Source organism: Mus caroli, unplaced genomic scaffold (assembly GCF_978045245.1).
Source record: "Mus caroli unplaced genomic scaffold, Mus_caroli_1 scaffold_4, whole genome shotgun sequence".
Classification (NCBI taxonomy): Eukaryota; Metazoa; Chordata; class Mammalia; order Rodentia; family Muridae; genus Mus; species Mus caroli.
Genome location: NW_028227259.1, coordinates 100,868,163 through 100,893,636, shown reverse-complemented (window position 1 = coordinate 100,893,636; position 25,474 = coordinate 100,868,163). Strand labels below are relative to the sequence as shown.

Here is a 25,474-nt window from a genome sequence, read left to right as displayed (position 1 = left end):
GTTAGGGATTCCGTTTTATTTCCAGATTATGTTGGTCTTGGGTATACATGTTCTTTTATATTTCCTGACTCATGTGGAATAGTTGACTAATTTATTTCATGGTCTCTCTAGCTAAATGAATGCTTATGAGTTACTGGCCTTTATTAATAGCAGTGGAATAATACTGTTAGCTACCAACTTATTCTCTGTGCCCTTTAATCGCTCCTTATGCTAACTTACTATTTACCGATGAATTTCAGTTAAAATGGAGTCATGCAACAAATTTTCACTAAATAATTCTAAGCATGATATACAGACTCCTGACAATAATTTGCTGAACTTGAACGCTTTCTAGATCACCCCCCTGAGGAAGACCATAGAGCGTTTGATTGCCTCCTCATCTGGCTGTCTGGGAAAGCTTCATGGCTCTGAAATAACTTCAGAAGATCAGCCACTGTCCTGAATCCCAAGGTCATGGATAGCTACTCGGAGACAGAAAGAATAATGCAAAATTTGACCTTGTTGGTTCATGTTTGTTGCTAGCACTTAGGGTATTCCCCACCCCCATCTGATGCCGATCATTTGTGTCTCTAACTCGGGCATTGTACTTATGACTTTGTTCAGTGTTTCCGCAATGCCTGTGAAAACAGCTGGTTCAGCAGACATCCTCAAAGGTAGCAATTTAAAAGAACACAGGGAAAAAAAAATCAGAGCAGTCCATGTACTGATGGACAATGACAGATGCAAATCCAAGAATTGTATCCTTGCATTGGTCTCCTGGGGGTAGGAACACTTTCGAGTGAAGGATAGGTTTAATAACAATGCAAAAGGTCTCCCGGTGAGAAGGCTATCAAAAGAAACAGAGTCACCTTATAGAGGGCATCAACTTTGAGGGTGAAGCCATCCACACCCGGCATGCTGCTGACCACCTGGAAATCAGGCAACTCGGAAGCGAAGTGGGCCTCGAAAGGCACATCGTGGAAGTACTTGTCAGTGACCTCTGGCTGGCTGCGGTCCTAGGATTGAAAACAGCAAGAGGCAAGGCATTTGAAAGGCAATACTGAGAAGAGGAGGATATTCTCCCCTCCTCTCTGTGGGTTGGGTGAGGACAGTGTGTTCTGTGCAAGGTTTCTCTGCAAGTCAGTGCTGCCTCTGGATAGCACTAAAGGAAGATTCTGGAAGGTTCTATCTAATCTGTTTCTCACAGACCACAGCTTACTTAAGTGTGTGTGTGTGTTGATGTTGTTTGTCATTCACAAAGCCCTTGACAAAAAATTTGTGAATGAATTCATTTTGCTTGTTCAAAGGCTGGACATACACAGGCAACCACCAGTTCCCAAGCTACTGAGTCTTAGGAGTCTTAACTTTTCACAGTTAAAAATCCAAACATCTCAAAGAACTTCTATTTATGTGATTTTCTTCTATCAACATTTACTGTGTTAAAAGTTAGACCTGAGCAATTAAATAAAACACTCCCATATTAATGCACTTTAAATTTACAATGAAAAGTTCATTACACGCTGACCTAAATAAGATAATTTTTAATGAAAAATATATCCACATTATCTCTTTCCCCAAAGAGACGTGGTTTTGTGAGATTCTCCTAACTGCTTTTATATTCAGTTTTGTGGTATTTAAATTTTTAAATACTTAAAAGTATGTTGTTTTAGCTAGTTATGAAGAAAATCTAGCTTCAAACACAGCTATATAGTTGGAAAAAAGGAGTTATCTATTTATAACTTCTTCCAGGTAATTGAGGATATTATATATATCTATTATATCTATATTTTATATATAGATATGTGTACATAGATGTGTGTGTATATATATCTACATATATCACATACACACACATATATGATAGATAGGCAGACAGTCAGAGATAGATAGATGATAGAGTTGTATGTTATATGGACATATTCATGTGGGGGTGTGTACTTGTGTGTGGATTCCTATCATTGGTGTTGGGTGTGTTCCTCAATCGATTCTTCACCCTATTTTTGAGATGGTTTTTTCACCAAAACTGGAGCTTCTTGACTGGCAGGCCAGTGAGCTGCAGATATCTTCTTGTCTGTCTGCACTGTTGGGTCTTATAGGTACCCACTCGTTATGTTGGTTCTGAGGCTCAAACTCAGGCCCTCATACTTGAATGGCAAGCACTTTACTGGCTGAGCTCTGTGTGTGTATGTGTGTGTGTGTTGTGTATGTATGTACACATGCTTGAGTGCTTGAGGAGAGGACCTGTGACAGAAGAGGGCATTCGATTCCCTAGGGGGTGTGAGCTTCCTGATGTGGGTGATGGGAACCTACCTGAGTCTTCTGCAAGAGTAATGCATGTTCTTATCCACTGAGCCCTCTCTCCAGCCCCCAAGGACAACATGGAATCTGAATTGTATTTACTAAACTTTCTGGTGCGGACGTGCATGTGAAAAGGCCAGGACACCATTGTATTAGGAGAGCAATTTTAGCGGTGTGGACTCTTGGAAGGAGTCTAAGTGCCACCCAGGGCCATTGAGCCAACTTGAAGAAACACCAGCTTAGGGTTTCCTCTCTCTGGAATATCAACAACAGTATATCTTGCCACCCACCATACCTAGTAAACTGGAAATGTCGTACGCAAATGACCAGAGAGAAAGAACAATAATAACAAATATATAGGAAAAAGAAACTTATTTCACCAGGATTCACAGCCAAGGAGATGTCTAACTGGCTGGTCCTCAGCCTTAGCAATAGTGAAGGGCATACCAGCAGCAAGAATCTGTGCTTCAGGTGTTTATTTGGCTGAATGCAACCGTACTGTGGCCCTTCATTGTAGATCGTCCCCGTAGGGTCAAAGAAAGGCACGTAGCCATCCTTGCCGGTACAAAGATAGACTTTCTCCAGCTGCAGTTTGTAAGCAGAATGAAGGTTTTGTTCTGGATTCCAAAGGACTCGGCCGTAAAGGATCTGACCTGGAAAGATTGAAAGGCACCAATTAGATTGGACTTGGAGGTTAAAGAGACAGATGTGTCAAAGGCAGAGAGGACTTAACACACTTGCTCGGAGGGAAAAGTGACTTTTCTGTGAGGAGCTCTGATTCCACGTGTCCCTGAGGTAGACATTTACCATTTATTACTCCTCTAATTCATTGATATTACTGAAGCATTTATGATATGGCAACCACTCATCTCTGCAGGGGGGATACAGAGGTGAGTGAGATGCAAATAAGGAGACAGATCTGAGAGCAAAGAGATTAATAACATTTATTGATGACATTTATCAAATTCAGCAACTGCCACATACTAAACTAAACTTTTGTCATGCAGTAAAATGCATGGGGGGATTGCAGTCGTCCAGCCAGGGAGACTGAGGCACCAGGTGGCTGAGAGGATTGTTACACGTCACCACAATTGCAAGTGGTGAAGGTAGGATTAAGACTGGGGGTACTTGGCCTTGGCGACTCACTCTGATAGCATGTTGGAGACTGTATGTCACCTGCTACGACAGAGGGAAGGACTTGGTGTTAAATGGGTGCAGGGATAGCATGGAATCTGCTTTGGGAGAGGTCTGGAGGGGTTTAAGGAGAGGTGATCTTTGGGCTGTCTCTTGAAACAGGAACAAGCATTTGTCAGAACATTCTGGAGAGGGAGACAGGATAGCATATTCTAGGTTAAACAAAGTCCCTGTAAAAATGCTAAGTACTGGGTTGGTGTGAATCCTAGTGTGGGAACTTTCTTTTAAGGTATCTCATGTGGTCTCAAGCTCTTTATAAGTTTTTAAATTTAATTCTTATTCACCTTAATTCTTCCATGAGCCCAAAAGATAAGCCTGCTATTGTTCCCTTAAGGAACCTATGCCAGGGAGGTTCACTGTGCTGGAAATATAGCTGAAAGCCAATAGGAGTGCTACTGAAATCTCTCCAGGAAATCCAGAGGTCACTTCCCCAAGTTAGACACCATGTTAGAACTGCATTAGAAATGCCAGCTCTCTCACGATCCACACCAGCACTTTCCCATAATGCAGCACTGCCAGTCACCAGATCACTGGGACTGTGATGTCGTTTATAAATTGAAGGAACAATGTGGGTCCTTTTCTTAGTTCCACCTTGCCTTCCCTGGAATGGAGGCCTGGGGGATGTTCCCTGAAGAGCTAGCTGACTGAGGTATGGGTTAAGATATGCATCCAGCCCCGGGACTCACACAGAAGAGTCGCCTATCCAGGCGGAGCCACTGACCGCAGCCAGAGGAAGCAACTCACCTTTGGAAAAGGCTCCTTTGTAATCCATCTCTGCCAGTGACATATCAGACGTGTTGGGATCCATCAAGAATACCTTCTCGTTATTGCAGAGCTGAAACTCAGTATTGAGCGAATACACAACCGGCACAGGGCGGTTGGTCTGCTGGAACGCGATGGGTATCAGGAACCTAGATGTGGGAGAAGCGAGAGCCACTTGAGGGCAGGGTCAGGGTCCCGTGGGCATTTGAGTGTCCTCTCTGCCTGACTTTCCTGGCAGTGCTTGAAGCTTTGCTGTGGGTGCTGACCACTTACTGAATGTCTTCATGAGGCTAATCTGCTCCTTTATTCACTTTTAATTTTTGAGACAGGATCTCATGTAGTTGAGGACAATTTTGATGTTTCCTTCCTCTTTCTTTTCAGGTGCTAGGATAATAGACATGCACCCCATGGTTCTCAGTTTCTACAGTGCTAAAATCACTCCAACACTCTGCCAGCTGAATCATAGCCCTAGCCCTGGCCTAGGCTACTTAGGATAATTTAGTCCTTAGAATTCTTTGGTACCAGTGCACTTTTTTTTGCTCAAAGTGTGTGTGCGCGTGTGTGTGTGTGTGTGTGTGTGTGTGTGTGTGTGTGTGTATGTATGCGTGATATGTGTAGGGTGAATGCATGTTTGTATGTGGGGCATGTATCTATGAATCCACATGTAGAGGCCGGAGGTTGATATTAGTTGCTTTCCAACTCTCTGTTGCAAAAAAATATATTGTATGAATAAAGATTAGTTAAAGAAAAGATAGAGGGGCGATAGAAGAAAGTACTGAGAATTGATTATTCTGGTATGCACAAATGCCCACATACACAGGTGGATACAAGACTATGTGCATATACACACATATACATACATACATACAAATAACAATAATAAAAAAAAGGGAGAAACTGAAAACATGGAAAAAGTGACATGAAGCACAATCATAAAACAAACCAGGGATTCTAAGAAAAATATCCTGTAAGAAGGTCACTTGGGTAGGAAAAAAGGAGAGCTTATGTGTAGAGAACACTGTGAGTGTCTGGACAGGACCAGTCAGTTGCCACAGTGACACATGCCTTTAACCTGGGACTTGGGAGGCTGAAGCATAAAGGCCAGATTTATGTCCAGCCTGGGCTACATAGGGAGGTCAAACCCAGGCTGGGCTACCCAGCAAGACTCTTTCCCCAAAACAAAGTAGAAGAATATCCCCCCAATAAAATAAATAAAAACAACCCCCACAAGCATTGGGAATGTTCTGTTTCTTAAGATTGGGGCTAAATACACATTGGTTACATATATATGGAATATCTAAAGAATTTCATAGTTAAAGTTATTTTGGTGAAGAATAAAATTTCCTAGCATGCTCCAACAGATTACATACCTGTGTTCTTTGTGATTTTCCTGGTCACTGCCCCTCCTCTATGCTGCTGACTGGTGGAATACTTTGAAGCATTAGTCTATCCATTGATTATGGTGTTTAACACCCAGGCAGATAAGCCATCTAAATCCTTACCTCTCTGTCCCTTGATTTCCTTACCTTCTACAGGTCTGTTCCTAACAGCAGCTGCCCACTTTCTTATTGCTACTATGGACAAGCACCCCAGATTCCACTTTCAAACACCTTGCTTGCTGTCTCCTGTCCTTTCAGCTCCTCCCATCTCCTATCACACCATTAATTCTTCAACCCACTGCAGCCCATTCCTGAACACACTTCTCAGTGTGTAAAGGACCAAGGACACTGTCCACAGTCATGGGACACAGAGACGTCTACACATCACTTGGGAAAATAGCCTGCCAACTTTTTAAGTTCAATACACACCTAGCATATGATCCACTCACTCCTAGGTATTTACATAAGAAAACACAGAACATGTGTTCACATAAGGCTTGCACATATATATTCAGGGCAGATTTATTTAAAAATAGTTCAGAGTTGGAAAGAATCCAAGTGCCCACCAAATGATGAACTGATAGATTGCTATTTCCATACCATGTAATACAACTCAGCAAGAATAGAGACAAACTACTTATACAGTAACACAGGAAACCGAATAAGCATGCCAGGTGTGCCAAGTGAGATGAGCCAGAGGAAAAGAACTGAGATTGTATGATAACATTTATGTAAGGTTCTAGAGAATTCAATCTCCTGGTAACAGACAGCAGACGAGGGGGACCCCTGGAGAAGGGGAGACATGGGGGTGTGGGGAGACTTTTGGAGCAACCGGCTGTTTATTGTCTTGATTGCAGTGATATTTCACAAGTACGCTCATACATCAATATGGATTAAATGCATATGTTCGCATCTGTAGTTTGCTTACCATCAATAATGCAGACATTTAAAGATGATCCAGCCTGCGTGTCCGGCTGTGCTCTGCTGTGCTTACGGCCCTCTGCCCACTTCCTCTACTCCCACAGACCTCAGGGCTCCTCTTGCTCCCTCCTTAGGCTTAGACACCCAGTTTACCAGTTCTCACTTCTTTGGAACCTATGGGCTCTGCCCGACTTCCTTGTTTAATGGATGAACTGTCTTGGCTCCAAACTAAAGTTAGCCCTTCCCTCCTGTCCTGTGACTGTCCCTTTACCACTGTCTAGAACCTGGCTTCATCCCATGCTCTCCCTTCCGCTACAGCGTGTGAACATTTGGAACTGTTTTCTATGCAAAAGCACAACCCAATACAAACTCTGAAAAAGTATGGCCTCTCATCTGTTATCAGTCAACGTACCTCTTCTCTGGCATCCCTTTTAGAAAAGCTCTTTATTCCTATTGTTCCTGCTTGCTTACATCTCTTGGATTCACCTCCTCCCTCCAGGTTAGCAGACCCTGAGGCTCACCAGTCTCTGTACCAACGAGCCTGACATTATCCAATCTAACAGCCAATTCCCAGCCTTTCAACGTGAGCTCAGTCCTCAGACAGGTGGCACCAAACTACAAAGTGCCTGAGACCTAGGTGGCTTTTAATACACAGTTGTAATATAATTTATAACCTCAGTGCTCAGACCAGGGCAAAGCACTTGATAAAACCTGAACCAAAGAGTAAGGTTTAATGTGGTCTCCAGCCTGAGGTAGGTACAAGCCTGTTCTGTTAAATTTTTAATCGTATTTTATTATGTATATTAGTGTTTGCATGTATGTCAGTGCACCACAAATGTGCCCGGTACACACAGAGTCCAAAAGAGGGTGTTTTCCTCCCTGTAACTGGAAGTACCATGGCTGTTAGCTGCCATGATGGTGCTGGGAATTGAACCTGGGTCCCCTGAAAGAGCAGCCAGTGCTCTAACTGCTGAGCCATCACTCTAGATCCATATATTTGGTTCTTATTCTTCTCCATAGTCTACAAAGTCTCTATGAACATTGAGTTGGTGGGTGTTGGACCCCCTCCTCCCAGGAGATACAGAACTAACTATCTATGAACATCTGGTCACAACATTTCACCAATAGACCAACACATCCTTATTTTATGTGCATGCCCATTTAAAGACCCCTTTATTTAAAAATTCTTCTTTTCTTCTTCTTCTTCTTCTTCTTCTTCTTCTTCTTCTTCTTCTTCTTCTTCTTCTTCTTCTTCTTCTTCTTCCTCTTCCTCTTCCTCTTCCTCTTCCTCTTCCTCTTCCTCTTCCTCTTCTTCTTCTTCTTTTTTTTTTTTTTGGTTTTTCGAGATAGGGTTTCTCTGTATAGCCCTGGCTGTCCTGGAACTCATTCTGTAGACCAGGCTGGCCTCGAAGTCAGAAATCCGCCTGTCTCTGCCTCCCAAGTGCTGGGATTAAAGGTGTGCTCCACCACCGCCTGGCAGACCCCTTTATTTAAATAGTAGACAATGTTGATTCATTAACATCAGATTCACGGGCAATAGCACAATAATTCATGCTTGACTGAATGGGGCTTATCTACTAATACTCCTCAGGGCACATGAAAGCCCTTATGTGCTTAGAAATGGTAGAAAACACATTGGTGTTCTGCTTAGGAGTCATTTAAAAGAGCAAAGCCACCAATAAGATGCCCACAACTGAAAACATACAGCATTAAATAGACCATGAAGGATCATTGTGCTCAAAGAGCTGACACGAGAAGGCCAAAGACTCCCTTGTTCAGCTTTAGCTGGGGCTATGCCTGTTGGTGACTCAATATTTCTACACATCGGTGGACGACTATGGAAGCATGGTGGGTACACGTTTCAGGATTCCGAAACATTTTGGTGAGCCGGAGAATTCTTAAACAAAGAAATGGAAGCAGTGAGGATCAGTTAGATTGGCCTACCTTTCTGGGGCATGTGCGGTGCAGGCCAAGGACTTCTCTCCTGGGTCCACCCAGGGCTGTGTGGGCTGCACGGTGCACGGGATCAGGTAGATGGTGTACTCCCCTGAGTAGTCCTTTCTGGAAACAGGCAAAGCAGACTGTAGTCACCTGATGACGACTTAGCTCCAGACAGACTTAGCTCCAGACAGATATGACTTCGTTAAGCAGGGCTCAGATGGCATTTATGCCCTCACAACTCTGTAAGCGACACTTGCAGGAACTCATCTCTGATTATTCTAACATTCAGAGTATTATCCCCAAGGTGTTAATTTTTTTCATTTACTCACGTCCATTCTACGAGGAAAGCTGAAAAAAGGCCCAGTGCTAATGAAAATTCGAAGTTCGGGTGATGACAAAGAGAGATAAGGAAACCTGCTTGCTAATTTGCTTAGGATTTCTTGTCAGTTGACAACCTGTTAACATACTCTTAAATACAAGAGCTTCTCTCTGTTAAAATGTAACTATGCCAGGCTCTGTTGCAGAAAAGGAGACAAACACCATGCAGACAGCATCTCTCTTGAGCAGAATGGATACAGTGTCCTAGGGACACCCACCTCCATTTGGCTAGCTCTTGATTTTAAGGTCTCCTTCTCAGCCTCAATGGCCTCATTCCTTTTCAAAGTTGAAGCACACTAGAAATTCTCATGGGGATGGGGGCTTGGGGGCTCAGTGTGCTTATGGCAAGACGCAAAATTCTCTAGAAGTCTCTGTGCCCATCACTGACTTGTTGCTAGGTAGCAACCCCAGCCCCCGGCAGGTTAAAGGAAAGACAGGAGAACATTCAGAAACTTGTGGAAGAATCTCTAAGTGCCTATGTTTCAAGCTCATGAACGAAGTTGAAAAGCTTTCAGGTCAGGCCCCAGAAGCTTCCAGCATGGTATTTACCGATTGTAAGAGCTCGTGGCTCGCCAGAGTTGATGAGGAGAATCAAATGTCTGAGCACTCCACAAGAGCTGCAGGTCAAACTGAATTCCTCCTAGGTGGTCTGGAGTCAATATGAAAGACTTCACATCCGGGAGGGTGTGGTGCTCTATCACAAACTGCCCTGTTTCAGAGGGAAACACTCTTGATTTGTGAGTTTACAGTGTCTGCTTAAGGACAGCAAAGAATTAAGGGCATGCATACCCTTTAGAATATAATTTACAATGCTTGAGACACTATAGCATCTTATACCAGCCCACCACCCTACTTATAATGGCCATTATGATCATACATAATGTGTAAACACATGTGGAAATGTGCTGAGCTCTTATACGATCCTATGGATGTTTATGGGAAAATGGACACGGATTATACCCAAACATGACACTCAACAGACACATTTTGGGGTCTTAATGTTTTACAAGTAGAAATTCAATGTTGGATCTAATCATATTCAAGTCTTTGGTGGAAGGGGACAAGTGTAGATGTCTCTGAAAAGGTAAAGGTTACTTAACAAGACATCATCATTCTTAAAGTTCGGTGTGAGTGTTTAAGGTGGATAAGTTGATGGACTATTCTGGATGGAAATAAATTGGTTGGGTCTATTCTCCTTTATGTATATAGACATAAAGTAAATATAAAGAAGCCTAAAGCAAGTAGGAAAAGCATTTGTGAGATAAAGGGTACTTTATACAAGAACTGTTAGTCTCTGTGAAGTTTGCTGAATGTGAAATGGTATTGTGTTTTCTTTATTCTTAGTTGACATCTGCTGAAGTGTTTGGGGAAAAGCAGTGACCCAAAAGAATGTGCGTGTGTTCATATATAGAAAGTAAAATGCTAACACTATTGACTTTTTCATTGTTCTAATATTTCAACTTTTCTGAATGTTTGAATTATTTCTTAATAAAGACTTAGGAAAATAATGCATTGAAGCTACCTCTGAATTTGGCATGGGTCTTGAACTCAATGACGAGACGGCCATCCTCTCTAATGTAGATCCTTATTATCTGAAGCCTTGCAGAGAGCACACTGTCTGTCTGGATCCCTGGACAAGCAACCACAAAGAAAACGTCAAAGTCAGGGTATGGAGAGCATCTTCTGGATACTGACTACCCTAGACTCGGTCTCAGGGGCATCTCCAAGGAGATCCAAGTATCTAGGTAAATGTGATGTAGTTCTATATCCACACAAGCATGATTACAGACATGAATGTCGATTTGAACAGTACAGCAGCTCTTGTTTGTGGCTCTGTATCTTTTTCTAGGTCCACTGTCCATACACTGGGCTCTTTATCTATGTGAGTACCACTTTCCCCAGAAGCAGAGAATGTCCCATTTCAGAAAATAGTGGATCTAAAACTTCAGCTTCCTATACTATATTTTTCCTTTACTTTTAGGACCTAACAGGGTCCTAAGCTTTGATGTATATATTTTATTCTCAAACCAATGGAGATGACAGGGAACCTTCTAGAAAGTCATCTGTGTGGACTTAACACAATGAGTAGAGGCTGTTACAAGAACCATGCCTATTGGGTTCAAGATGACCTAAAATAAAATGGAATCGATGGAGGAGAAAAACAAAAGTTAAGCAACCAACAACAGATATGAGCCAAAGGCCCAAGTGGTAATTTGGCTCCAGTGGGAGAATATGAGCTACTTCCCCACAGGGAGTATGAAACAAACAGGATGGTCTGAGCCCAAGCCATTTAAGGGAACAAAGGATGTAATTTTCAATTACTAGAGATGAAGCCTGTCTAAAGAATGTTCATGACACTCCAGCATCGATCCCTCAGATGAAGGGTGTCACTGCAGAAAAGGGTGGGGTGAGTAGAGAAGTGGAATTAATGGGAAGTGGGTTTGGGGTTGTGTTGGGGTATAGGACCTTGAAAATGGGGGAAAAACAAACAAACAAAAGAACAAACAGATTGGGATACTTTCTGGATTCCAGTTAAAGCTCCTTCCGCTTTTCTAAAAGACCACAGGAATATCGTTGCCATTAGAGTTCATTGCTTATCATGATCTAATGTGAGGTAGAAGAGTTAGGACGTCCTCAGGCATACCTGTTCTCCAGAGAACTGTGTCATAGAAGAAAGAGAATTCCATCTCAGTGTGGTGCTCTAAGGAGGCCCAGCCCCTGGGTGCTGTCACATAGATGTAGGACACGTAGAGTGGCACATGAACCGTCAGAAACGACTGGGCAGAATCTCTCACCTGCCAACAAAAGTGTGCAAGAAACAGGCTTACTTCTTTCCTGGGAGGATAGGAGAGAAAGTAAAGTAAAATCCAGAGCTTTAATGGAAGAAAACTCATGGAGAACAGAGAACATTCATTTTGTAGGGGAGGAACCATCAGGTTTGTGCCATCCATCCACAGAAACAGAAACGTCGGCTGCCTTGAAGCTTTCTCCAGTAGGGGGCAGTGCTGCACACAAAACCAGAGGAAGTAGGGCACACATTTGAATTAAAGAGACTATGCCATGGATGAAAATCCTTCTACAGATTCTCTCATTTAGTAAGGCTAAACATGTTTTGAAGTGAAAACCAAACAGCTAACAAGTTTTGGCTCTCACTGAGACAAAGGCTCAAAGACAGGAGTGGAGCTTGAGAATCAATGTCCCCAGGAGACCGCCTAATCTCTCTGGTGCTCTTATAAAACTGCTCTCCTGAGCCTTTGGAGTCGTCTTAGCAACACTTATGCCATCAGGAATGTTTAATGTGTAAACATGCGCTCACACATGCATGCCTACCCCACATATCTGTTTTCGCAGGGGTTGTGAGTTTGGAGTAAGCACACAGTCAGAAGGTTTGAAACAATAGACTCTTCCCAGTGGTGTTTCAGAATCCAAAGTTGTCTTTTGAGGGGTGTACCACCTGCGATTCTGGTTCATTCCAAGTGGGAGAAGAGAATATATTCATGTAAAGCACCCCACTAGCAAATGTGAACCTCCATTTTCCAAAGTATACAGAGCGAAAAGAATCCCACACCCATCTAAAGATACTAGAGTTTTGGGCTTGCTACAATAATTGTTTTATACATTACCTTGATTTAGAAGACCTCAGCACTCTTTCAACTACAGTACAGCCAAGACCCCTGATAAGGATCTTAAAAAGAATATTCCCTTACCTGGCTGAATACAGCTATTGGGTATCTAGCTGACCAAGGCACTTCTACAACAGAAGTGGCATGGCACCCAAGCACAATATCCCAGAGAACCCACCTGGAAGTCAGCAGTCACGGAGCCCCCACACACATCGATAAGCTCTGTCATATCGTAGTATGCATCAAAGGTCCACACGCAGCTCTTTAGGTTCAGGTGTCTGTAGAGCTGGATGGTTTTGGGCTCTCGTACACTTGAGTCAAACTGGAAGGGGCGGTCATAGCCAGGGCCCAGAGCAGTACTGTGGAAACCTGCGTCATCCAGGAACCCTGCCTCTGCATGGGAGGGAGGAAACAAGAAGCAGTGACTTGGTCTGAGCATGCCAGGGACTGGGTAAAGAGGAGGTCGCTGGGCTGTCCATCTGAGACCCTGGCTGGATCTACCATGGACTCCCAGTATCCAGTAAAGTCAAGAGGAACGTTTATAAAGAGCTGAGCTGCCTGTTGGGAGCTGAGGTCATGGCTCAGCAGGTAAAGTGTTCCTTACAGAATATGCATGAAGGTCTGTTGTGCATTTGCTCCAACATTTGCATTCTGTTATTTGGGTGTGTAAGATGCAGAGGGTCCCTGCCCACTCCCCATCCCCCAGTTGGTTCTGATCAGTAAATAAAGTTGCTGGCAGCCAATGGCTGGGCAGAGAGACAGAGACTGGACTTTGGATTTGCAGGTAAGGGTACCAAGGGAGAAAGGAGAATCACCATGCCAGGAAAGGAGTAAGATCCAGGCTTGAGAGCTGCAGAAGAGAGAGCACACCAATCATGTAAGAGCAGGGGAAGAGCGGCTCCAGCCCCCAGCCCCCAGCCCCAAATGGGTCTAAGGTAACAAAGATGGAATATAGATTCTAGTAAGTAATAACTCAGTAGCAGAGGGGAGGCATAAGTTAAAGTTGAAGTTTGGGAGTGGCCCAGCCATTGAGCTGTTTAAGGCATATTAAAATAGAAGGCTCTGTATGTGTGTGTGTCTTTTATTTGGAGCAGATTAATCAACTACTACAACAAGGGCCTGATTATGGATGCCCAGCACCTATGGGAAAAAAGCTAGGTATGGAAGCCTGTATGCATGTCCCCAGTGCTGAAGCATAGAGAATCCTTGAAACTCACTGGCCAGCCAGAAAGCTTCAGGCTTAAGGAGCAGATTCTATCTCAGAAAGTACAGTGGAGAATGACTGAGGAAGACATCTTTAATTGACCTTTGGCTTACACATACATACAAACACACATATGTAGATGAACATGTATACAAGATACCCACACACACACATACACACTCACACATACCAAGGGAGAAGGAAAGTGAGAGAGTGACAGAGAGAACGAGAGAAGAGAGACAGAGAGGCAGGAAGATATAAGGGTGAGCTGTCTGTTGCCTGGGGTTAAATGGGGCACTGCTCCTTTAAGAGACCCAGGTACCCAGGAGAAAAGGTGACCACACAGCACAGCAGCATGGATGAATAAGGCAGGGTTTCCAGGTATTTCTCTGCATCCTGCAGCTCACCTCTGGTCTTTGTGAAATTGCTGCACTACATAGATCCCTCGCGTATGAAAATAGTTATTTTTAAGGCCAATGTGAAACTCGGTTTTTATGGAAAGCCATCAAACCAACATCCAACTTGCCTTTCCTCCTCCCTCCAATGGTTTCCGAACTCTTGAGGTGGGGGGAACCATCTTGATTAGTAGATAGCTTGCTAATGATGTCTGACTAAACTTCACCTGCTATGGGTCAAAATGATTAGATCAAATTCTGTGACCTGTTCTAAATTACAGAAGACAGCTGAATGCTGATACAATTTTAGGACACTTGAGGTATAATAAAAATTTTCACATTTTTAGAGTGTGTGTGTGTATGTGTGTGTATGTATGTGTATGTGCGTGTATGTATGTGTGTGTGTGTGTGTGTGTGTGTGTGTGTGTGTGTCTAAGACCATGTCATGGAGGTCAGAGGACAACCTGTGGGAGTCAGCTCTCTCCTTCCCCTCTGAGCATCTTTCTGGCTCCTGAATATAATTTTTATAGTCCTAAAAGTAGCCATCATGTTTTAAAAGAGACAGAGAGGCAGCAAGAGACAATGCTGAACTGTCTGTGGCCTGGGGTTAAATGGGGCACTGCCCATTTAAGAACATCTCAGAATGTCCACCACCAGCAACCTGCCCTTAGTCCCACTAAGAGTAGAACCTCAGTTAGCCTGGGATAAATGTAGATGTTTTTAAGCAGGGAGAGATAGAGATTTTCAGTTTTTAATCATACCGTTTCTTTTCTTGCCTATGTATGTGTGCCAATTAAACTTTCATGTGTAGTTCAATGGTTTAAGAATATTTTGAGCTCTAAGTCTACCGTACAAAGACCACCACTACCAAAAAATGACACTTAATGAATATGAAGGAGCAGATAAATGCATTTCTGTCTTCAAAACCACTGTTGAATAATTCATCCGAAGAACAGTAGTGGGGGAGGGGCCGGGGGAATGACAGGCATTGCATGCACACTTGTCAAGGTAAGTGGAAACGGACAGGACTTTTTGTGGAGTGAAATGTCCGCTGCGGTGAACACAGATGCACAGTCTGTAGCTGTTGGACTCTTAAGAGTCCTCATCTGCTGTTCATGCTCAGCTGGGGTCAAGCTCTTGCTGAGACAGGAGCATCCAGGGGAAGGGGAGAGGGGAAGGGGGAAGGGGGAAGGGGGAAGGGGGAAGGGGGAAGGGGGAAGGGGAGGGAGATGGGGGGGCAGAAGGGGAGGAGCAGGAGGTGTCTCTTCAGCATTTCTCTTGGCTAGGCTGCAGGGCTCTTGGGCATGTCACTCTGCCCCATCCTGCTTCTTCCCCTTTCCTTTAAGTAGGTGTTGACCTCTACAGAAAACCATGTCCTCTAAACTTGATCTCAGTTCCCACTTCTAGAGCATCCATTCTTCAGCCTCTAAGATCTGTGTTTTCTCTTTCTAAAGATGCTGCTATCATGGGAGCAATCACACAACAAAGAATGGTCTCCATAGGTGGGGGTGTATCTAATATTTACCGTGGAGGCATTTTAGACTTAACATCACATTGTTCTCACATCCCAGATAAGAACACAGTGGCTGAGAGAGGCCAAGCCACTTTTGTTAAGGTCTATAACATTGGTTCTCAACCTGGGGGTCAAATGACCCTTTCATAGGGGGTCAGCTAAGATCATCAGAAATATCAGATATTTCCATTATGATTCACAGCAGTAGCAAAATCACAGTTCTGAAGTAGCAATGAAGTAATTTTATTGTTGGGGGTCACCACAACATACGGAACTGCATTAAAGGGTCGCAGCATTAGGAGGGTTGAGAACCACTGCCCTACAGCTAAGGGCTTAGAACAGACTCTGAGTCTAAGTTCACAGTATTCGAAAGTCCTTCATTTTCCTGTTGACTTCAGTTAGGCTCTCTGTGTGTGGACGCTCCCGAAGAAGGATAAATGCATATGAAGCTGAAGGCAAGAAACCATGAAAAGTCTAACCCTCCCCACTGAGCCCCACTTTCAAAGCTGTTACATACCTGCGAGGCCTCGCAGGTCCCGCGCTGTGACGAGGTTGGAGCAGACATGCTGGTGTCTGTAGATGGACTCCGACAACAGGAAGTGCAGGTTGTGCAGGGGCATGGTTGAGATAAGGGGCAGCATTCCATCCTGGTGAGGGATCTGCACAGAGATGTGGATTCTAGGGGAGAGGACAGACAAGGGTTCAGGTCTGCAGGATGGGCAGCAGCTGCCACCTGAGCACACTCATTTGTCTTTGCAGGTGAATGTTAGCAATCCTTTTCCTCCCTTGAGGTTTCCATGAAGGATTTATATCTGAACATGAGGGGCTAGGCACACACACATGGAGGACTGCTTTCACTCCTAATGGACCCTTAGTTAGTGACCAGTGCAGCAGCTGTCCCCACTCTGTCTCCATGCATACCGAGGGCTGACATGGTTATATGCTTCTTTCTGTGTGTATGTGTCATGTACGTTGTATGGACACATGTTTGCATGTGTGTGGGCGCCCATGCACATGTGCCTTCCTGTGACCTTGAGGATGCTGGAAGGTGACGTCAGGTCTTGGCCTGAATGTCACTCTGCTTCAAGGCAGGGTCTCTTGCTGAGCCAGGAAGCTCACTGGTTTGAACAGTCTTGGCTAGCCAGGTTACCCTGTGGAACAGTCTTTGTCTGAGAGCTGGGATTACAAGTGACTTCAACAACCACTCAGTTTTTGACACGGATCCTGAGGATCTGAATTCTTGTGTCCTCACACTTGTATGTTGAGGGATTTAGCCACTGAGCCACCACCCCAGCTTGTATGTATGCTTCTAAGCAATTATTTTTATAATAGAATAATTAAAGAAATGGTTGAATTCTTAAAATTTCAGGTCAGTTTCTACCCTACTAACCACTATGTCTCTCTCCATCTAAAAACAGCCATCTCTTGCGTCTCTCCTCTCAAGTCCACGCTGACCGTCCTCATTCTGCAGCAACCTTTCCCTCCGTCTCCAGTCCTCAGCCCTGGAAGCCTTTGTCCCAGGCTGTCTGTAACTTATTTATCCGGACTGCTATTTCTCGTATGTTTAGAGACTGCTTATCTCTCCTCCCCACTCTGAGGACAAGGGCCATTTCCTTCATTGCTTTCGTCCCTGCAGTGCATGTAGAATACAACTCAAAATAAAATATGAACTTAATAAATATCGGCTCAAGTCCAGGACGCAAGCAGAGCTGTGCTTATGGGCTGCATTTGTTTTCATTGCACAAGTTTAAATTTTCACAAAGCTTACTGAGAGTGGGCTTTGGGTTCCTAAAGCTTGTCTGTAAGCTCAGGGGAATCCAGACTTGGGGTGTAAAGAACATGGCTCTTGACCAAGGAAAGGGTCAGTGCTGCCCTGTTCTGCTGCTTAACAAAAATAAACTGTATTCTTTTGGAAAGAAGAGAGATTTGCATATGCTTGGACCCGCTCAGATGTTCACAAAGGTAAGTGCTTAAATTCAATGAAGCTTAATGAATATGTATGACATGGGCGACATCTCTTCTGCTATGCAAAAGAATGGAATTAAAATCACTGTGGCTGAGGTAAAAATAAGTCCAGTGACTTGTAGTTACAAGTGTTATTCCTCATTAGTTCAGCATCTATTCAGCAAGTGAGTCACCAGGACTAGAAGCCATGAAGTAGAGGGAGGAGATACAGAACCAACAGTCCTGATCCCTTCCCTCAAGGTTTCTACCAGCTACCACACCACATGGTTAAAAAAAAAAAAAACAAAAAAAAAAAAAAAAAAAACGATCCCTCGCTGAAGGAGGCATAGATGGGCATCAGAGGAACCTCTAAGTCAAATTGGAGGATGTGTCAAAAGTATTTCTAGAAGAGAGGCTGTGGGTGGCCTGCTATTGAACAAGAGGACTTAAGTATCACAAGTAGAGTTGAAGCTCTTGAGCACAAACCAAAAGAGTCTGAAGTCCTTGGAGAGTAAAGTGATTCTCTGCAGATGTTATGGCAGGTGAAATGCAGGTGAGATAAATGAACCTAGGAAGACAGGTGAGGGGGCCAGACCTCAAGGGGCCTTTGGAGAAGGCTTTTCTTCTGAAGCTTTAATTACCACTATTCAATTTTGCAGAAGCATCTTTCACTCATCTGCCCCAGTTGGAAAACACACAAGGATAGCTGAAATCCACTCCAGAGGAAGTCATTGCCTGACCTGTTTGGATGTTCTTTGTGTTTGACATCCAGGTACTTCAAGGTCGCGATGAAGGACTGTGCCTGGAAGCCTCGAGCCGTCCCAGCCACGACTGGGGTGTGGCAGATAGCACTGTCTGTTCCAATGGTAACAACATTGCTCCTCAAGGGGGTCCCCACATGGCCCACCTTGTCCACAGCCTTGGCCACACAACGCACATGGAACCTCCGGCTGAAATAAATGCTGTCTAGGACCTGTAGGAAAAATAAAGTATCACAGGTAGGAATATAATGCATACACACACCTTCATATCTGATGGGTATGGTACAGCAAGCTCTGTTACAAAGCTAGCTATGGAGGCCATCCATCCATCCATGCATCCATGCATTCATCCATCTATCTTTTCATTTATCATTTGGTCAATGATATCCATCATGAACCAGGCCCTAGGATCAGAGCAGTAAATCCTTGTAGTCTGATGCAATGAGATAGAAAACACACTCAAAAGATGAAGCAAGTGCCCTAAGACAGTCTACAGTAACTGAATCTATTGCTCTCTTTAGACTTGAGGTTTAGTATAAGGTGACATTACTGTTTCTCACATCTTCCAGCAAGACTCATTGGCCTCAACCAGGCTTCTGTTGCAAAGAATGGGCTGCAATGAGGTTAAGGCCTAGACACCTGAGACATAATGTCTTGTCTTCAGGAAAAAGCCTCCACTCCTTTTCCTAATGGCTTTGCTGGTTTGAAATCAGCCTTTTAAGAGTGTAAGGAAGAGGCTGAGATGTCTGGCCAGTGATGTCCTAACCTCAAAAGTCTCCTGTGCAGACTGTAGCGTGCCTCCCAAAGAAATGCATACTCCCCTCTTGTCATCCCCACCTTAGTAACTTTTCTCCTTCCTGCTACCAGACGTTCTCTCACTACTGGCTGATCATGGAGACTGACTGGAAGGGTTAGTTCCTGATCTTTGTCAGTCAGATGCTCAATAAAGGTTCATCTTTTTGTAGAAATCTGCTGACAGCATCCTGGCTTTTGTGCCAGGCAGTGAGCCCTTCCTGAGTAACAAGCAGAGAGATTGCCACTGCTCCCAACAACCTTGCAGAGGTCTGCGTGCTTGAGGCAGAGAACCTGGCCTCTGACTCCCCTTGGCCTTTGACAGTCTTTCTCCAGACCCCTTTGCATTTCCAGACGTGCAGGAGCAAGAGGAGTAAGGACAGCTGAGAGGCAATATCGGGTCCCGGTCACCTGGACATGTCAGGTGCTGTGTGCATCCATGGCGAGTACAGTTCAGGAAAATTAATTAGTAGTTCTATGTGCCTTAGACCTCCCACAAAGCGATCACATAAATGTAGAAATTCCTCCCATGGAAACAATTTTCATTGAAGTCCATTAAAAATTAAAGAAGATTTCCCCATTAAACTTTTTTTAATTAGCTGCCACCTCTTTATTTATTTATAAATGGACTTAGTCTAGGAGGGATGTTAGGCATGTTACAAAAATGCATAAACACGATGGTACTAAATAAATAATTGAAGAAATGAACATAAAGAAAAGGAAACTGGGGAAAGAGTGTTAGTCACCAGTTCATCACAGGAGAAGTTAGAGTCACAGTGCTGTAAATTTAATACCTATTTTTAAAATAATATATTTTTGGCTCAAATATAAGGTTCTGTTGAAATGGAATTAGATACTTACAATATAATAAGCTGTTAAGTCTTGCTTTAAAGGGTTTTATGTCTGTCTGTCTGTCTGTCTGTCTGTCTCTCTCTCTCTCTCTCTGTCTGTGCGTGCGTGTATGTGTGTGCATGTGTGTGCGAGCGTGCGGGTGTACTGACATCTTGGGTTCTCGGTTCTTGTCTCCCACTTTCTGAAAGGCAGGGTACCTCTGTTGTTTGCTACTGCCCTGCACACTCCAGGATTGCAAGCTTCCAGGGATTCTTCTGTGTTTAACACCCACCTTACCACAGGATCACCGAAATGATGTACTACAATGTCTAGCTTTATGTGTGTTGTTGGGATTCGAACTCAGGTTCTCATGCATGTTCAAGAGCTCAATCTAATAAGCATCTCTCCAGCTCTTATGCTTTTAATAATACAGAAGGCCATTTAAATTTGTACTACATTGCAAAAGGATGGATTTCCCAGCCTTTGTGAGCAAGTTGTGTCAAAGGCAAGGGCTACAAGTGACCCTGTTCTATTAGACTCGTCAAAGAGTATAGTCTGAAAGTAAGGCGTGAACTAGTTAGGAAAGTGTGCTTGAGAGCTAAAGCCTGTTGTTGAGCTTGAGCCTTGACTGCCTTGATGTCTTTTTCAGGAAACCGCTGACATTATTGGTGTATGAGGAAATCTGCTCTGGGGCACTTCTCCCAAGAGTGGACCAACATCAGTAGTCACAGCCCTCTGGTGGAAGGTGGGGTTGTGGATCTGCTCTTGGAAAAACAAAAAAAAAAACAAAATAAAAAACCCCAACTGCCCCAGGAGTTCCTTTCATGTCTTCCCAAATGGTTTTTGCAAAGCACAGACCACACAGTAAGTGGTCTATCCCTCTGTTTAAAATTCACTCCCTACTGTGTGCCATTCAACTGTTGGTTATTTGAAGGTTTGCGACTGTGGTAGAAATCTGAATCCATGTCCTCAAGAAGTTCATACCCAGATACTTACTGAATGATTAAAAAATACATAAAAAGGAATTGCTCAATGGTACCCACCTGGAATCCTGGACTTGCTTAAGCATTTATAAACCACATTTGTCAGTAATTCTGTCAAGTGGCTGAATGGGAGACATATTATTTTACAGATCAAGTGCCTGAGAGAGGTCAAAGAGCTCCTCTATATTAAGTGACTGAAAGGCAGTCAGACTCGGAGTTTGTAAAGATGCCAACAGACAACTACTTAGTTTCTAACTAGTACACCATGTTACTTTTCCTAACATCTAATAGTATTCCTAACCAATTATTATTTGTTTTATTCCAAATGCCATGCACAGACCTCACGGAATATGACAGATTAGAGCAATGTCAGCTCTTTGCCTCCTAAGGGCATCTGCCAGACTCACCTTGTGGTTGACGCTGGTGAATGGTGTGTTATCGGTGATGGTCTCAAAGGGAGACCGAGCCCCATTGCCATCGGTGGGCGCAGCCACTTCCCAGCTGAACTGCACAGATGTTTGGTTGATACCAGCCTCGCTGCACCGTTCCTTCATGACAGCATACCTGGGGTAGCGTGGGTCACAGGGTGTGACACAGACTAGTGGGTAGCCTGGCGATGGGGATTTCTTGACACCTTCCTTTGCCAGCTCTTCCACGTGGTCATAGTCAGCAAGAGTGACTACCTAGGAAAAAGCAGAAGAGCTTCAGGCTGGGTTGAGGAACACAAAGGGACTACTACTACATCCTTCCCTAAGACCCCCAAAGCCTCTTCATAGGGATTCTGTGGGGACACAACAGGAAACTGTGTAGTTCTTTGCCAGGCAAAGACGCCATGAGTGGAGGAGATCCTGTCGGAGGCTTTATTATCCTACTGACTGCACTCCGAAACCAGCGCCTTATCCCTGATGTGAAAACAGACTCTATTTTCTTTGAAATCCAAATTCTGTTACTAATGGCAGCTGCTAATTTAGAGGTGCATTAAATTGTTAATGGTGCGTAGAGGCACACTTGCCCAAAATAGGAAAAATAAAAAGGTTTCATAATCAAGTTAGAGATAAATTTTGAAATAGTCCTATCTGCTAATACTTAAGAGACTTAAAGTTAGGAATGCAGGGCTGATTACTGGAGTCACGGATTCCGTATCTACTGGTGACCTTTGGGTGGCTGCTGCTGCTGCTGCTGCTGCTTCTTCTTCTTCTTCTCCTTCTCCTTCTCCTTCTCCTTCTCCTTCTCCTTCTCCTTCTCCTTCTCCTTCTCCTTCTCCTTCTCCTTCTCCTTCTTCTTCTTCTTCTTCTTCTTCTTCTTCTTCTTTCCCTTCCTTCCTTCCTTCCTTCCTTCTCCTCCTCCTCCTTCTTCTTCTTCTTTCCCTTCCCTCCTTCCTCCTCCTCCTCCTTCTTCTTCTCCTTCTTCTTCTTCTTCTTCTTCTTCTTCTTCTTCTTCTTCTTTCCCTTCCTTCCTTCCTTCCTTCCTTCCTTCCTTCCTTCTCCTCCTCCTTCTTCTTCTTCTTCTTCTTTCCCTTCCCTCCTTCCTCCTCCTCCTCCTCCTTCTTCTTCTCCTTCTTCTTCTTCTTCTTCTTCTTCTTCTTCTTCTTCTTCTTCTTCTTCTTCTTCTTCTTCTTCTTTCCCTTCCTTCCTTCCTTCCTTCCTTCCTTCCTTCCTTCCTTCCTTCCTTCCTTCCTTCCTTCCTTCCTTCCTCCTCCTCCTCCTCCTCCTCCTCCTCCTCCTCCTCCTCCTCCTCCTTCTTCTTCTTCTTCTTCTTCTTCTTCTTCTTCTTTCCCTTCCCTCCTTCCTCCTCCTCCTCCTCCTCCTTCTTCTTCTTCTTCTCCTCCTCCTCCTCCTCCTCCTCCTCTTCCTCCTCCTTCTCCTTCTTCTTGTTTTTCAAGTCAGGATTTCTCTGTATAGTCCTAGTTGTCCTAGCACTCACTTTGTAGACCAGGCTGGCCTCGAACTCAGAAATCCGCCTGCCTCTGCCTCCCGAGTGCTGGGATTAAAGGCATGCGCCACCACGCCCGGTGGGCATGTTCTCTTAATGGTAAGGTCATTGCATTCATTCAGTGTCTCCCACACTGAGAAACATAATCCACATCTCTGCATGTAAGTTCTATGTGTGGTAAGTATGCAGGATATTAGATGTGTAGTAGCATTGCTTTCTTGCTCTCCCATCAAAGCAATATGGTGGTCAACTGAACTGCACTTTCGTTGTCAGATCACTGTGGAAATAGCTTGGTCTTGCACCAGGAGTGAGCTCCTCTACCTTTAGTGCTGTTAGCATTTGTACCAAATAACTGCTTTTTGTTGTTGGGGGCCATGTTGTGCATGCACTGAAGGGGGTGGTTCACAGAATCTGTAGATCCTACCCACTAGATGGTCTTAGGACATTGTGTGAGAGATTTACCAAGGAGAAATGTCTCCACACATGGCCCAGTGTCCTCTGTAGGGGGAAGTGGGAGGAGAGATGCTCCTGGCTGAGCGCCAAGAGGAACCAAGAAGTGGCACATTGGGATCCTTCTTGTCTCCTGTTCTCACCTACTGGCCACTGAGACACAACACCAGCCATCCTTTGGATCAGGCAAACTCACAATGGGTGGTGCTGGCAATATGAGACTCCCTGCTGCCTCCTGGTCTAGAATTGTCACCGTAGCAGTCGTCACGTCTCCAAGTACGGCTTCCACTGGATCATCCGGGCCAAGGACTAGAGAAAAGGACTCATGCCATTCTCGGTCCTCATTGGACAGGATCTCGACTTTGAAGAAGATATGATCAACGCCTTCAGCAAGGACAGAACAAGAAGAGCAAACGCCTCGTCAGGGGAACACTCGAGAGAGTATAGGTTGACACAGCTTGGACATCACATTAAAATATGCCCTGTCCTTTCAGGGGGTTCTCATAAGTACAATGACTGCTAATCACAGCATACCTGTCTCAAGTGAAGAATCTCTTCTACAGACCAAAGTCTACCTGTGGTAGAGACTCTGCACTGCAGATTTGCTATTCGACACCATACAAGGATTAATGGCCCCTGCCTGACACAGGCTGGCTGTAATAAAAATCTATGATCTGAAGTACACTTCATCCTGGTTACAATTTTTTTCTCTTTTTGCTTAAGTTTTCTTCCCTCTTCTCTCTCTCTCTCTCTCTCTCTCTCTCTCTCTCTCTCTCTCTCTCTCTCTCTCTGTCTCTCCTCCCCCTTCCCTCTCTCTCTCTCATGTGGCTTCGAGAGAGAGTGCACACAAATGCCCTTAAAGCTGTGCCCTAAGAGACAAAGGCTAAAAGACTGCTTATCGGACCAGGCTTTGGAAAGATAAGAACAGGGAGTGAGATGCTGGGAGGAAGCAGGCAGAGGCTTTAGACATTCACTCCATCTCTTGTTAAGTGCATGACAGTAAGGGTCTCTCCTCCCCTCCTTCTCACATCTGGTTCATGCTTGTCCAAACCTTAAACAGAAAAAAAACAAAGAGTAAGGATGCTTGAAGGAGAAATGAAACAGATGTGGAAGACTGGAGCTACCCTTCCAGAAGACACCTAATAGACCTAATAGCCAGGGATGGAACTTGTGTTGGCTGGTTTTATGTCAACTTGACACAAGCCAAAGTCTTTGGAGAGGAGAAAGCCTCAGTTGAGAAAAGGCCTCCAAAGATCTAACTTCAGGCAAGCCTGTAGTGCATTTTCTTAGTGATTGATGAAGCCCATTGAAGGTGGAGCCACCCTTGGGCTGGTGGTCCTGGGTTCTATAAGAAAGCAGGCTGAGCAAGCCATGGGGAGAAAGCCAGTAAGGAGCACCCCTCTGTGACCTCTGCATCAGTTCCAGACCTGTTTCAGTCCCTGCCCTGACTTCCTCCAGTGATGGACTATGGTGTGTATGTGTAAGCCAAATAAAACTTTCCTCCCCAGCTTGCTTCTGGTCCTGTGTTTCATCATAGCAGTAGTAACTATAACTAAGACAGAGCAGACAGCCCTTTAAAGTTCCCGTGAGATGTCAGAGATGTAGGGACCTCTATTCTGAGTCTCTGAGATACTCCATCCACTTGTCAAGATGTCTCTGAAAAAGTGTGAAGGATCTACAGTAGCCACTTAACATCTCCTGCCCCCGACTATGTTCTATTAAAACAACAAGCATACAATTCAACTTGCCATCTGCCTGGTCCATTTCCCCTATCACAGTGGTTCTCAACTTTCCTAATGCTGTGACCCTTTAATATAGCTCCTCATCAATCATAAAATTACATGGGTTAATACTTCATAACTGTAATTTTGCTGTCATGAATCATAATGTAAATATCTGATATGCAGATGGTCTCAGGTGACCCCTGTGAAAGGGTCACTCAAACAGCAAAAGGTAGTGATCCACAGGTTAAGAAGCACTGCTTTATCAAATCAATACATCAGACAGTCAAACTGCTGGTTGTGACTTAGTTCTTATTTTTCCGTCTTCCTAAACCCATCACCATTTTTGTCTCAGAGTGAAATGTTTTTGGAAGCTTGTAACTGGCTATCCTGCATCCTAGTAGATCTAAAACCATTTGTACATTGGGTTTGTGTCTTTCATATTTCAGTAAGCCCTAAAGGGCCCAGCACAG

The 25,474-nt window shown here is 44.2% G+C and overlaps 1 protein-coding gene across 2 annotated transcripts in view; it reads right to left on the bottom strand.

Moving 5' to 3' along the window:
• Fras1 (Fraser extracellular matrix complex subunit 1) overlaps positions 1–25,474 on the bottom strand; it is a 419,154-nt gene that overhangs the window by 3,016 nt on the left and 390,664 nt on the right. For both annotated transcript variants that reach the window (XM_021162463.3, XM_029477538.2), the window contains 12 exons: positions 23,477–23,664; positions 21,306–21,581; positions 18,272–18,504; positions 16,105–16,265; positions 12,654–12,868; positions 11,497–11,647; positions 10,375–10,482; positions 9,402–9,561; positions 8,478–8,594; positions 4,216–4,382; positions 2,725–2,930; positions 849–995 (listed from right to left, as the gene is read on the bottom strand). In XM_021162463.3, the coding sequence (XP_021018122.1) occupies positions 849–995; positions 2,725–2,930; positions 4,216–4,382; positions 8,478–8,594; positions 9,402–9,561; positions 10,375–10,482; positions 11,497–11,647; positions 12,654–12,868; positions 16,105–16,265; positions 18,272–18,504; positions 21,306–21,581; positions 23,477–23,664 (2,129 nt within the window). The remainder of the gene's footprint in view (positions 1–848; positions 996–2,724; positions 2,931–4,215; positions 4,383–8,477; positions 8,595–9,401; positions 9,562–10,374; positions 10,483–11,496; positions 11,648–12,653; positions 12,869–16,104; positions 16,266–18,271; positions 18,505–21,305; positions 21,582–23,476; positions 23,665–25,474) is intronic.